The 14965-nt window shown below is 47.2% G+C and overlaps 2 protein-coding genes across 2 annotated transcripts in view; one reads left to right on the top strand and one right to left on the bottom strand.

The window, feature by feature from the left end:
* LOC144162888 (uncharacterized) overlaps nucleotides 1-14965 on the top strand; it is a 66613-nt gene that overhangs the window by 32100 nt on the left and 19548 nt on the right. The window contains exons 4-7 of the mRNA XM_077693604.1: nucleotides 9150-9182; nucleotides 11884-11937; nucleotides 13691-13759; nucleotides 14352-14384. Coding sequence (XP_077549730.1) covers nucleotides 9150-9182; nucleotides 11884-11937; nucleotides 13691-13759; nucleotides 14352-14384 — 189 coding nt within the window. The remainder of the gene's footprint in view (nucleotides 1-9149; nucleotides 9183-11883; nucleotides 11938-13690; nucleotides 13760-14351; nucleotides 14385-14965) is intronic.
* Nucleotides 1-14965, bottom strand: part of LOC144162887 (flavin-containing monooxygenase 5-like) — a 61225-nt gene that overhangs the window by 29499 nt on the left and 16761 nt on the right. The gene's annotated exons all lie outside the window — the stretch shown is intronic.

Below are 14965 nucleotides of genomic sequence, written 5' to 3'. Positions count from 1 at the left end.
AGCTCCAGGCAATGCAGTTAAACTTTGATGTAACGAACCTCTATGCAACCAATTCCTGGATTTAATGAAATTTCTCAATTCCCCATTAACACCCTTTCTGAAGCTCATTTGTTTGCTTGGTCATGTAACGAAGGCGTTGGGACACTTACCTTGAGAATTCGCTACCCTGATGAGTCATTGTTTTTGTATTTTTTTTTCTAAAAAGTCGGCTGGAGAAATGCACTAATTTAAAGAATTAAGCCCTCACCGCAAACTACCGTGCGTTTCCACGTGTGAGGGCTGTGTCGGTTGGGTTCTAGGCCTGCCTGTCGGCGTGTAGTTGCGCATATCCACTCTATATGGGGTGTCGGTTCGTCGGTGATGAGTTCTGCTGCCAGAAAACAAAAAGTTTTGCCTTTTGAAGACATGCTCGCAATTTTAAATGTCTTCACCACTGGGGAGAAAGAAGAACGTCAGCGCCCGGTATACAGTATCCCAGCTAGAACCCTCTCAACAATCTTGAGAGCGGAAAAGACCATCGAGTTGGCGAAAAGGCGCCCTTTCAGAATAAGTTTGTTTCTTGAAGCGTGTTACTGCACATAAAAGTGTCAAAAGGCAAAAGTGATACTTAAGTTACGCTTGTGAATACGCGGGTAAGTGTGACTAAGCTCGTGGGAAAGCAGTGGGCGTAAATCACGCAGTTTTTCACTGTGAACCAAATCCCCGAAGGGTGAGTCCACCTTCACTGATGTCTAGCATTTTGGCTTCGTTTGCGCTTTGTTCACGCGAGGCTTAGCTCGAAACATCCATGTAAAGAAAAAACGCGAATTTTCGTCAACTTCGTTATATCCAGGTTTAACTGTATTATCGAGAACGTCGCACGGTTTTTTTCATTCTGCCTTAGTGTCTCTTTTTTTTCTCGGTACTGGTAAAATCCTCTTTTTAATGCCAACTCCGCCAGTTACATCGCCGCGAATACGCAAGCACTGGCTATATTTTTCGCTCGTATTTTGCAGGCTTGAGCGCACTTTGCCTGGATGCTCAAAGACGGCCTATTAATCACTCGTGGACGGGCATCGTCTTCCCCAGATCGGCTAGATTTCCGCCCCAAATGACGGAAACAATCACTCAGCTCACGGAACACCATAAGCATACGATCAAAGCACACCAAATATTTCTCGGCAGCATATTTATGACACGCCGTGCGTATTGATTGATTGATTGTAGGGTTTTAACGCGCCGACGCAGCGCAGGCGATGAGGCGCGCCGTAGTGGAGGGCTCCGGATTAATTTTGACCACCTGGGGATCTTTAACGTGCGCCGAAATCTCGTACACACGGGCGTTTTTGCTTTTCGCCTCCATCAGAAAAGCGGCCGCCGCGGCCGGGAATCGAACCCGCGACCTCGTGCTCAGAAGCGCAACGCCTTAGCCACTGAGCCACCGCGGCGGGACGCCGTGCGTACAAAGCACGGCTATGTGTCTGTGAAACTAAACAACGCCTCGATATGCGCATGTTGTCACTGAAGTGACCGGTAGAGCGTACCGTATTTTCGAGCGTATAACCCGCCCATGCATATAATCCGCACCCCCACTTAAGCCCTCCGGAAAAGAAAAAAAGAATCCTCGCGTACTGCCCGCACATTTGATACAGGAAAGGCTGCACCAAAGCTACTGCTCAAGCAACACATCACATAATATGTACACTAAAAAGCATATATTTAACAAATAGAATACACTGACTGCAAGGCGAAAGCCACAATTCACTCATTGTCACTGCTCTTTCTACAGCCATCACTTTAGCCACAGTCCTCCTCACTGTTGTACACAAGGTCTTCTCTGTCCTTGTATGCTTTGCGCAATCACTGTGATGGGAGGCTTATTCAGTGTTACTGCGTAGGAGCTTTACGCCACAAGGCGCATTTCCGGGAAGATGCACCAAAGGAAAAACACCGCGTATTATTCGCACCCCTACTTTGCCGCTGAAATGTTCGCATATTTTGGTACGGGTTATACGCGCGAAAATACGGTAATCTGGTTGTTGTTGTCAGCATCACATGATCATCGTGCATCAGGTGTGGCTAAGCGAGGCCGTCATAACTCTGGCAATGTAAGAACACAAACCAAGGCAAGGTACACTCGGCCCCTTCAATTCGGTCCGAAAACGCACGCACATTCAACGGATGGCCCGACGAGCTTTCAGGGTCTTAGGGGAAGAATAGCAAAGCGTGTGCACGGCCTCGAGCCCACTTCTCAACGGAGAAATCAAAGCGGTATACGCTTACAATGGAACTACAGGCTGAGCTCCACGAGGAGTTTGCAGCGTTTCTAATCTGTGACGTCGTGTCGATGATGGGGATGATTTATGATGATTGCTATTGGTTTCCCCTTTGCAGCGAGGCGATGATGTGTCATCTTACCAGGAAGGACTGATATACCCATGTTTTGAACTCTTGGTTTAATACTAGCGCTGCTTAGGACAGGCACAAAATACTTTTTTTTTTCCTGTTACAGGTTGTAGCTGTCCTAGGCAATATTCCCCTCTCTGCTTTTCGTCCACCAGCAATCTAATCTTCTTTTCGTCCCCTCGAGATTTGAAGTTAACTTCCTCTGTGCTACTTTTAAATCCTAGGGCTTCTGGAAGCCCAATATTCCCTTCATGTAGATTTGGATGGATACCCTCGCATTCTAACACTATGTGCTGCGTAGTTTCTGTTTCTTTTCCGCAGACCACGCAGGCCCCATCATTTTGTGAATACTTCCCCACAAAGCTCTTAGTTAGTAAGCAACCTACTCTAGCCTCAAAAAGCAAAGCACAGCCCTGGGAATTATCGTAGAAATTTTCCTCTTTTTTTTTTTTGTCGACCGGCGAACGTCTGCGTCACTGCACGTGTAGATTCGACTTTAGCTGGACCTTCAAACTTAAACTTTACTTTATTTCACATTTTTCCTCTTACAAAACAAAGCAAAAGAAATGCTTGGACAGGAACAAAAAGCTACAGCACAGTAGCTTGACAGTGTTCCTGCCTACTTCTTGTCACCGATGAAAACAAGCAAATCTTAAAAATGAACAAATACAAATACACGTGAGCAACGCGTAAAATATCATATGCTTTCTTAAAAACGCAAGACGACATTCATGTTTAGGATGCACAAGAGCACACGTATGTTAGAATAATTTAGCGTATACAGTGAAGGTGTGCATACTGGGACCGCATAAATAGACTGATTTTAGAATTGAACGCGCTGACGCAACGCAGCGATGAGGCGCGCCGTAGTGGAGGGCTCCGGATTAATTTCGACCACCTGGGGATCTTTGCTCCGGTAGAATTTTGACCACTTGGGGATCTTTAACGTGCGCCGAAATATCGAACACACGGGCGTTTTTGCTTTTCGCCTTCATCAGAAAAGCGGCCGCCGTGGCCGGGAATCGAACCCGCGTTCTCGTGCTCAGCAGCGCAACGCCTTAGCCACTGAGCCACCGCGGCAGGTGAAACGCATAAATAAAATTTGTCACTAAATATATACGTATTGCCAATGTATCAACAAAATTCTTTCACCAGCATAAATGTGGTAATTAAAGTAAAGTACACACGGACATTGAACAAGCGATATACTACATAACAATGCAATTTCTGCGACATTTTAAAGGGACACTGAAGTGATATGTAAACATTGCGGGATTACTAGCGCAAATTGTAGCCCGGGGTCACCAGGCCATGTTTCGACCACTCTGGGCGCGTGTACGCGATTTTATTTAGTAGAAAAATTAATTCGAAAATGCTGTCCTCCTCTCTTTACGCTCGCCCATTTTCTGTGGCGTTTTCGTGTGACGTCAGGAGGTGCCGAGCTCGCAATTGGCTGCGCTACTGCACGGCTCCCCGGCCTTCAGACAGAGTCAGTCGGCCCAGCGTTTTGTCCGCCGGCCTCCGACGGGTCGTCGCAATTCGTTCGCTCAGTTTAAACGAAGCCAGGACACGTTTGTGAATGGAAGAATGTGTCTTTCTTTACTTGGTTAGTTTGTACACTGTATCTAGCTCCAAGTCAAGGTCGCTTCACACAAGCGCTGCACAAGCGCACATGCGACGCTTCGCTGACTGGTACGCCAGTAGGAAAATATAAGGCCTCTTGAAGGCGGGAGAAGAGTCAGCGAAGTCAATATAGGTACTAAGGAAATAAAATCAACTGATATTTTTCCCGTACAGAGTAAAACTAGGGTGCGGGAAGCACTTTTTTCCGCTGGGCGAACAACCACAGCGGTCAGCAGCACGACTACGCATCTGCGAACGCTTTTCCGTCTACGAAATGCAATTGCTAGACGTGAGCTTTTGTGGAAACTCGAGGTACGCTTACTGCACGAGCGCAATACAACAAATAGTCACCTAAGCTGCTTGAAATGCCAAAACTAAATAAAATTGTAAACGTGTTGTACAATATATACCTTATATTACCAAGATCGGCTGTGCCGGTCTCGTGGCCTTGTTGTCTGGGGCGCTAGGTGTGTTGTCGCAAGTGTTTTGCAAGTCACGAGTTCGAGTCCCCGCGGGTACGTGCTTTTTTTTTTTTTTGTAAGTTAACTTTTTCGTTTTCTGCCGATGTTTTCTACATTGAGTTCACCTTTTTTTGGGCCGCAACGTTCATGGCTCCACGAACTAGCTCACAGAACGCGCGCAGGCTGGCACTGGCGCGCTAGCGAGTTCTCGTTGGCGTGCTGTTGCCATAAGCACCGACTGCTTGCGGGCAGTGGGCACAGGCCAGAATGAACAGACCCTTGGCCTGGTGCGAACACGCTTTTTACGGTACAGGCATGAGTGAGGCAAGCTCCAAATATGGGGGAATAGCGCATGACATTTGGGCGTCTGCGGGTACGCGGAGGGCGTCCATGCACTGCGTAGGCCTCGGCTAGTGAATGCTACGATTCCAAGCCGTCCTGGGAGGCTTATCTTTGTGCATTTTCACAGCTGACAACATGGCAGAAGCGCGGTACGATGATTACTGAGTTATTGAGAATGCCCATCCAACAACGCCACCAGTTGTGTTTTACAGAACCGAAACCGAAACCGAAACTTGTTTGGTTGCTCACCTTGGGCATCGTCCAATCACGGTGCCCGCTCCTCCTAACGTCACAGCTTTAGTTGGTGCGGCCGCCGCAAACCGCGCATGGTAGTTTTTCTTCTTTCGCGCTTTGTAAAATAATTACCGATTTGTCAACCGGATAAACGATGAAAAGTGTGCTAATTTGAGCCAGTCTACGCAGTCCAAGCAAAAACGGGAGCTTGACAAATTCACTCCAGTGTCCCTTTAAGTGTAAAAAACGGGGGTAATCACTTCATATTCGGATAAGATATATCTTGAACTCTTTTTTAGTAATAGTGCACAAATCGACGTTTTGACGTTGTAGGTGTCCTAAGAAAGTGGGCATGCAGTGTTCTAGCCCATCGAATGCACGGTTTGTCGGGGGAAAAGGTATTAACCCTAGGTCTCGATTCCTAAAATTATATTGGTTACAAATACAGATTACAACAATATATTGGTTACAAATAACCTTACAAATCTCTACCGCATTCCGGCACCCCTCTCAGTATTAAGACGGCCTGATTAAAGCGCCGACTTTCTTAGTCATCCTCGAATTCCGTCTGCGGCCACATCTGGAAATGGCATAGCGTACTCCGTGGTTAAACTCTGCTTAATGTTGCTGTGCAGTCCAGCCTTAGGAGCGAACGGGGTGAACACGATAAAAACAAGGCAGCTCCGCTCACGTGGAGCCGAGTAGTGCCACGGCGTACAACTCTGTAACAGGCTTAACCCGTGACGGACCCGTTGCGCTGGACGCGCTAACTTACCGCTGGCCAGGAAGAAAATGAGTATTAAGTTACCACGCTCACCGAGCACGCATATACCGCGAAAATACATTGCCTACACACAATTCGCGGATCTTCTGCCGCAATCAGGTATGCGTATCTCCATAGACAAAATCCACTCGGCTTACCAGCGACGAGGAAACCACCCGCTGCCCTATGCCACTGGCTTCTCCGCACGTCAGTCGCGGGGCCTTGAGCCGAACTACAGGTTTTCCCGCTCAATTTAATCCAATCGCCATACAATTTAATCCAAACGCCAGCCAATTTAATCCAAGTGCCATCTAATTTAATTCAAATGCCATCTAATTTAATCCAGGTGCCAGCGAATTTAATCCAAGTGCCAACCAATTTAATCCAGCTGTTGGAAGGTTGTTCAGGGGTGTTTTGTGCGGCATTAGGCGAGCTTTGCGGGCTTTGATGCGCGTGATGTGATGAAAACGTGGTGTTCATTGATGTCTTACGTGCGAAATATCATATGCGCAGTAGCTTAATGAACATTTACTAACATCCGCAGATCAGGAGAGCGGTATCGTGTGATCCGTAGGTGGCTTGGGGTGATCGTCTGCGAGATCGTCAGAAGTGTCGTCTGCTCGCGTATTGTTACCCCAGCAGATTTGCCACCGTATTTCTACGCGAGCAGACGACACTTCTGTCGCTAGCAGGTGATATTTCTGGCGATCTCGCAGACGATATTATAATTCGGAAATATTGCTTAACCCTGCATAAAAGCATTGAAGTATTGAAAATCAAAATGCAAAGGGCATTTATGTAATGTGTCTTTATCAAAGGAAGTTGTGAAGGCATTGTTACGCGAAGATGAGACAGTACTTCTGACGTGTGTTATCGACGGTACTGTTGCAGACGATCAGCTCACAGCAATGGTCTGCGCGTGTTGGTAAATGTATATTGAGCTGTTCGCATAAGACATTTTGCCCATAATGGATCAAGAATCACCACGTTTTTACGACACCACTCGCAATAAAGTCCGTAAAGCTGTGCCCAATTTCGACCAAAACTCTTCTGAACATTCTTGTGGTACCTGGATAAATTTTGTTGGCGAAAGAATTAAAGTGGTTGGCGCTTGGATTAAATATTCGATGGACGTTTGGATTAACCAGAGCCGCCCCTTTGATTTACTCGTTTTCATGACACACGATCCGCACGTCTTATAAAATTGCATGCGGTCATAACGGGTATATGACTCGACCATGTGAAATCCTTTATTTAGTGGGTCTTTCACATTACAGCACACAAGGAACAAGTGAACAGTCTTACGACACCTCGCGATATCTCGAGGTGTAATATGTAGCGATCGTACTGAATGTGGTTACATATTCTCCATGTTAATGGCAGCGCGAACTAACGAAAAGTTGTGTCTGTCATACGCTGCTCATTCAACGGGACTGATGTTCTCAATGGCCTTCTTGACGTTTATGCTAAGCGTCTCAGCTAGAAGCTTTAAGTCACCACCGCGCCCATAAACCTCAACTATCCGGGCTCTGTCGACATTTGAAACGGTGTTGTACTTCTTCTTGCCCTCACCCGGCGCTTTCTTCGGTATTCCTCGGGACATTTTCTAACACCCGTAGGCCAGGACAGCGGTCTTTTTACTCCGTCAGTGCCGTGTGGTGATCGTATGCGAGTTTCTTAGACGTATCGTCTGTTCCAGTATTGTTACGCCACCCGACGTGCCAGCGTAGTGTAACTCGCGTCAGAATTATATTCTGCTCCTCGCGTAACGATGCCTTAAGACATTTCGTTGGTAAAAATTTATTAATGATTTTCTGCAGTGTTAAGCAATATTTCCGAATTATAATATCGTCTGCGAGATCGTCAGAAATATCGCCTGCTGGTGACAGAAGTGTCGTCTGCTCGCGTAAAAATACGGTGGCAAATCTGCTGGGGTAACAATACGCGAGCAGACGACACTTCTGACGATCTCGCAGACGATCACCCGAAGCCACCTACGGATCACACGATACCGCTCTCCTGATCTGCAGATGTTAGTAAATGTCCATTAAGCTACTGCGCATATGATATTTCGCACGTAAGACATCAATGAACACCACGTTTTCATCACATCACGCGCATCAAAGCCCGCAAAGCTCGCCTAATGCCGCACAAAACACCCCTGAACAACCTTCCAACAGCTGGATTAAATTGGTTGGCACTTGGATTAAATTCGCTGGCACCTGGATTAAATTCGATGGCGTTTGGATTAAATTAGATGGCACTTTGATTAAATTGGCTGGCGCTTGGATTAAATTGTATGGCGATTGGATTAAATTGAGCGGGAAAACCTGTAGTTCGTGCGCAAAGCCGACGCGACCGCGTCGATTGTGGGAAGTCTGCATAAGTGGCCCCGGGGATAACGCAATCGCCGTGCTTCGGCGGCCAATTCCAGCTTGTTTCGAATGATGAAACGCTCTCTGATGGGACCGCCACGCATGCGGGTTTAGAAGCACGCATGCCATCGCTCGCAGGCTTGGAAGTGCGTGCAAGGCTGAGGAGATGCGCCGGCTACGAGAACCGACTGCGCTGCGAAGAATCAGCCAACCCTTCGCAAAATGTCAGCGGCAGTGTCTGAAGGCAAAAAGAAAAAAAATTCTGCAGAAATTCGGAGAATTGTCGACTCTTGCTTAGCATTCGTATGCCATTTGTCTTGAGTGTGAATTCTTTACAGCCATTTCTTTTTGGTTTTTCTAAATCCTACCCGACCAATTATTTCAAATTACGATATTTTAATGATTACAGGTGAAATGTTCGCGAAATCTGCATTATTGTGGAAATGCAGGGCATTACACGGTTCACCATTTTCGGTATTTTTTATATTTTCTTATTTTTGAGATTTTCAAAAAAACAATTTCGCCCAATTGTCTCTATTTACGCTATTATAACGACTGCAGGTGTAACTTTTGTGATATCTGCGCGTTACCCGTTTCACCTTTTTTCGCCTTTTTTATATTTTTGTTATTTTTAGTTTTTCAAAATTTCCTGTGACCAGTTATCTCCATTTGAGCTATTATAACGATTACAGGTGGAACTTCCGCGATACCTGCATTTTTGTGGAAATGAAGGGCGTTACATGGTCTGGCTGTGGGGGTAGTCGGCAAAGAATGCTACGCATTAAAAAATCAGAAAAAGACATAGGAAGTCTTATTTCCAGTTCTTCAATCCAGCTATACCTGTGGGAAAATACTCAGTGTTCAGCTGTTTTTTGTTTCCGTTAATTGTTGCTGCTGTTGCTGCTGTTGTCACCGACACACTTATTTATCTGCTCTATCTCTCTATCCTTCTCCCATTCGTTCTAGGTTGTCAAGATGCGCCAAGCATGCGTCAAGCCGGTGAGTGACAGAAGACCATTGCATCACCTCAAACAGAGAAAGATATGCAAGACAGGTGCATGAAATGACGTAAACGGACAGAGAGAGAGAGAGAGAGAGAGAGAGAGAGAGAGAGAGAGAGAGAGAGAGAGAGAGAGAGAGAGAGAGAGAGAGAGAGAGAGAGAGAGAGAGAGAGAGACTATTCATTAAAGAGGAAAAAGCAGAGAGGTTTGCCGACATGAGTTCGCCGACATGTTACTCTGCAGGGTGAGGAGGAGAGGGGAAAAAGGTAGCAGGTGCAGTTAAGAAGAGTCGCAGAAGAAAAAAAAAATTAGAAAATACAGTCCTGCTCCAGGGCATCGAGTTAAATATGTTTATTGAAATGACGTGAAGGCTACAACGTCGTAGGCACACCGATTTCCTGGAGGAAGTCGAATAATGCAGACAGGGCTTTGCGTTGTGCAGAAAAATTCCCCGCATTTCCCCGAGGGGAAGAATGTGAAAGTGCGAATGCACGAGTTGAATTTGCGCGGTTCGGTAATGTTCGCGAAAGAGAGATCACACACACACACACACAACTACAAAGAAAGAAAGATGCATTTATTCACAGACACCTATTTGTGTTGTCGTTGTACTTGATTGCTAGAGCGGATCTCAGCTTTGAAATTTCGTGTCAGTACTCCTTTAAGCAGGTGCATTAGCCCTTCTCACGCCCGATTCTTGGCCAATCCCCCACGTGGGTATGTGCCATGTCAGCGGCCAGGCTGCGCGCGCCCATCTCCACGTGCGCGGACATCGCCGGTGGACGCAGCTTCAGGGTCGCTTAAGAAGTGCATTCGCACTTAAAAGGAGGTATAATAAGTAACAGTCTCAGTGTCATTGGTCCAGGGTGGAGACAATCAATTCCATTCTGTAAACGGCTCCGTGATTCGGCCTAAGAAGAGCCCTCGAGGAATATATGTTCGACTTTTTTCAGTTGAGCCACAATTATCGCAGTATGGGTTTGATGTCTGGCCCATACGATGCAGGTAGGAGTTCGTTAATCCTGCGTTGAGACGGAGCCTATGGAGTAACGTCTCCAGTAGACGGGGTAGACGTTCTGGCAGCCTCATTCTAATATATGGATCTATGTCAAGTAAAAAACCGTGATGGTAGTCCGGGAAGCACCACAAACGGTTCCTTTACGCCAACGTTAGTGTCTTCGTAAGTGTTGAGGCATCATGCTTCATGAAGAAGGCCTTCTTTCTGTTCCGCATTTGTAGGCCCCTGCGGGCAGGCTCATCCACTTTCTCATTTTCCGTGATGCCACTGTGCCCTGGACTCCACTGGAGGGTTACCCGGTGCCCAGTGACGTATGCGAGATGATGTAAATACTTCAGTTCGCGCTGGGCATGTTCGTGGAAGCTGAAACAGCTAGCACTTCAGGCTTTGGAGAGCTTCTCTTGAGGAGGAGGAGGAGGAGGAGGAGGAGGAGGAGGAGGAGGAGGAGGAGGAATCACTTTATTGAGCCTTAGTCTGGTTTACGGAAGCGGTGTGGCCGCCGTTTTGAGGCCGGTAGCGACGTTTGCAGCATGGGTGACCAGAAGTATCTGGACCTCTGGGTCCGAGCTGCCCAGAGCGCCCTCCCACTGCTTTTCATTAATTATGTGTGGAAAGGGGTCTTAAGGACAGGCCCACATGGAGTGGACCAGCATGGCTAGGTCCCCGCAGAGTAGACAATTTGGCGAGGGGAATTGCGAGCGGTGAATGCGGTGCGTAAGTGCTCGGTGCGTAAGTACGTAAGGCCAAATAGTGTGTTATGTCGGCGGCTGGCGTTAAATGTATCGAAGGGCTTCTCTAATAGCGTGTAGCTCTGCCGACGCAGGAAAAGTCGGTCGCTCAAGCCGATATGACAATGCTTTGTAAGCTGATGGAATAAACATTCCAGAGGAACTGCACTCAGGTGTTGCCGATCCATCTGTATAAACGTGAGTCGTTGCCGAATAAAGCCTGTTAATGTGGGAAAGCGTCATCTGGAGTAGGCCAATTTGAGGCATATGCTTTTTCCAATCAATTCCAGGTATGAATGATTTTATGCGCAGGGACGTCAGAGTCCAGGGTGAGAAGTGGCGTGGCATGGTCTTGGGGCTTGAGTTGGAATGGAGACGTTAAGGTTTTTTTAATGGTTTGCCCAAAGCTAGAATTTGGGTTTTGAATAGCAAAGAGGGACAAGAGATTGGTTTTTGCATGTAGCATGTGCCTCAAGTGAACGCGGAGCTTTTCTTGAAGCCGTATAGTACGTCCATGGGGAGGCAACCGGCTCCACCAATTGTCCCAGAACACGACGAGCCTTTAGGAAGTCCTAGGCACTTTCTGAGACAGTTATTTCTCGCCGCCTCCAGCTGTCTTTTATTTGTACGTGATAGCTGTTGCAGGACAGGCAGGCTATAGCGCAACACTCCATCAAAACACGGCTTAATAGCAAAACCATAGAGTGGCAATCGCTTCTACAGGGGCTGCCCGCAAGATACCCGGTAATGTGCGATGCTGTTAAGATTCGCGTCCATCGCCTACTATTTACTTTGTATCAATAGAAGCTATAGCATTTAGCTTTGTATCCGGAAGTTGGCAGAGTTATTGATCTCAGTGCAAGAAGCCAATGATGTAAACGTACGTGTATGCAGTGTTTTTTTTTATTTATTTGTTTGCTTTGTTTTATTTTATTCATGTATTTTTCTTTCAGTACACACCAAAGGAGGCCGCCATAATCCTCTGCAGCGCGTTTCACCGGCCGACGGTAAGTTTTTAAGAGCGGCCTATACTCGCCTAATAACATCCAGTTATCAGGCGCTTACTTTCGTCATTAGGTGCATTTTATACTACTAGGCATTGACCACAAATGACATGCCCTCGATCTTTTTCTTCTTAATTCGAAAGTCTGTCCTGTGGCGGAACGATACACGAGTGCATAGGTACACGAACGAATTGGCATCTTGTATTAAGTGCAAGGGTTGTCGATGAAACGGTTTATGAACCGAGCGTTGCAGATCTGGATCGCGGACACAATGGAGGCAGGTTGCACGAAGGTGCCGTATTCAACCTTGATACAGTCCCTGGCAGGTCCACATGAGATTTTGCGATCTAATCACCATGTTTGCCGAGACAGGACTCCGTCAAAAGCAATGCCATAGTGGCCTGCTGCTCCGGGACGAATTTGTAGCGGTAAAAAACTGCCTATGTAACTGCAAAATCTTTGTGCTAATGCTGATTTTTTGTTTCGCATTTTCTATCCCGAACAGACGGAAAACTGCAGCGACTGCTAAAAACGCGATATAAAGACGCCTTCTAGCACGTCCGATATACCGCCGTACACCTGTCAGGTTTTAAAAAAAAAATGTCAGCATGTACTCATGATCTGACTTCGCAGTCACAAACGTGCACAGCCACCTATCCACAGCACAACAGTTCGCATTGAACAGCCACTTGCTACCTTGTCCTAAGTAAATTGAAGATTTAATTAAGACTAATGTGAAGACTGGCCAGCTGCCAGGCACTGCCCATCGAAGCGAAACTCGCCGCTTCGCCCGGACGGCTGTCCCGGCTCAGCCAGCTTCCGCGTTGGAGCTACGCCTGTCCGCAGCACTCGTACAGTTCGGTAGACACTCGAGAGCGGTTACAGCGTTCCGCGTGCCTGAAGGTTCCCGGTTCCATATTGTCTAATTTAGCCGCGCAGGTTGCCATGGCAGGATAAAAACAAAATAAAAAAAATAAAACCGTTTCACTTAATGTGAAAGCAGTCGGAAGTGCAGAGCAGTGATTTGCCATAATGGGCTGTAGCGCCGTTATCCGCTCACTGCTGCCTCCCAATGCAATTCAAATTTCCCGCCTTCGCAGTACTCGCGCGCCCCCTGCCTGAAACTGCGCCAGCTGGAGTTCTGTTCTTTCTCTGCTTGCTTTTCCTCCCGCACGTTCCGGCGCTGCACTGCCACTTTTTTTCGCTTACTATCGTAAAAACCAACCCAACGAGCGTTCCCAACTAAATGAACGTGGATGCTGCCGGTTAATGGCGTATATTTTGACTCAAATTTACCTGCAGTTTTCTTGGTGCTGCCGGTTAATTACGTATATTTTGACTCAAATGTACCAGCAGTTTTCTTAGGGCTAAACAACGGGGAGATGTACGACAAGCGCCAGCGGTTCACGAGTTTCGAACGCTTATGACCATATAAACCGCTTGGCTTTCGAAGCCTTTGTGGGACGTACCGATGACAGCCACTACGGCGGAAGGCTGTGGCTCTACTGGGGTCCAGCGAGCCGGCTACAATGACAAGACGAGACCCTAAAGTGATCTGCACTTAAAAACGTTTGTTGACCCGTGATGTTTTTGTGGCGCAGTAAGCGTGGCTAACGGATAACTGGATTGAGAGCCCACGACGTGCCTTGGTTCTACCACGCCAGACAGTTGCTTCTGCAGTCCTGCTGGTTACTATGTCCTGCTCGTTAGATGCATTGCCCTATACATTATAAGGAGGAGAAATCTCTTGTCGCAGGAGGAGAGAAGAAACTGCATCCGATGCGTAGAAGAGTACGACCTCCCGGAGAATGCGACAAAACTTGAGGTATGATCCGATTATATTTAGCATGTGTCTTGTGCCGAAAGCATCTCCACCAGAATAATGTCGTCACCCCTGAAGTGCAGCTCAGAAAGAAGAAGGTTTCGGTCACTCATCTCACTGACAACGCTTATTTTGGCCTCTAAAGAAATCGCCATACCACCTGTAAAGGTGCTTAGTAGGCAGTTAAGTAACATAACTGCCCCAAGTCTTGCCGGTTCATTGAGAGTTTCTTGTATTATTCAACCTAACGGCATTGATCAGTTTGGAAATGAGAAATTTATAACGCGCTAGGTCCAACATTAAATTTAACCCTCGGCACGTTTTATGCTTAATAGACAGCTATAGATAGTATTTTTTACATCCAATGTTTGTTTTCCTCCATAATTTTCACTCCGACTATTGTGAAATGCTCGAGACATTTTTGGTCATTGCTGCAGACCGATGTTCCGTTGCTCACTGAATTTGAGACACCTCTTGCATAAATTTGTGAATACAGCGTACCTGGTTTGATAGATGAAATTGATGTGAAAAGAAGCAACTGAAGCGGCGCTCGCGTGTTGCCACTGACAACAGCGCTCCTGATTATTTCTTTCAGCAAAGGGAGCTCGACTGGAAGTGCACGCCACACGTAAGTAGAAGTCCTTTTGCGACATACGCATGCCTGTAATGTGCACTTCTAATGTGCACGCCCTGCGAGGTACGTATGCCTGCTAATGTGCGTTTAATGCTTGATGCAAACTGCACTCAAAATTTCGACCTCTTCAAAACGCGATTTACGTATAGTCGGCTGAAAAAGAAAGCAACATGCAAAATACAACAGCTGAAACACGCGCGTGGACGTCGCAAGCGGTCAGCAAAAATCGGCGATTTCGAAACCGAAATCGACGAGAGCGCGGCCGTTAAAATGATGTTGCAGCCGTCCAGCGAGCGGCCCGATGGTCAGCAGCTCGCGAGAAAGCCTGCGCGCAAGCTCTGCGCGCGTACGAGGAAGCAGATGGGTGAAGCGTTCGCAGCAAAGCTCGACTGTTTCTCTAGCTGCGTGGCTGGCCAGAGGAAGAAACCCCGTACGGCCGGAGCGTCACAGGCGCGTCATGGCTGTTTACGCGGTCCGCCGGCAGGTGCAGCGTGGTCTGCGGCGGAGCTTTTTTAAACGCTTCTGACTGATTAACGGGGCGTTTCACGGGGCTACCACTCGTGTCCCAGCTGATT

The sequence above is a fragment of the Haemaphysalis longicornis genome, unplaced genomic scaffold (genome assembly GCF_048455015.1).
Source record: "Haemaphysalis longicornis isolate Haplotype H1 unplaced genomic scaffold, Haemaphysalis longicornis Haplotype H1 scaffold_12, whole genome shotgun sequence".
In the NCBI taxonomy this organism is placed as follows: Eukaryota; Metazoa; Arthropoda; class Arachnida; order Ixodida; family Ixodidae; genus Haemaphysalis; species Haemaphysalis longicornis.
The sequence above is the reverse complement of the archived record's forward strand: the minus strand, read 5'-3'. Positions and strand labels throughout refer to the sequence as shown.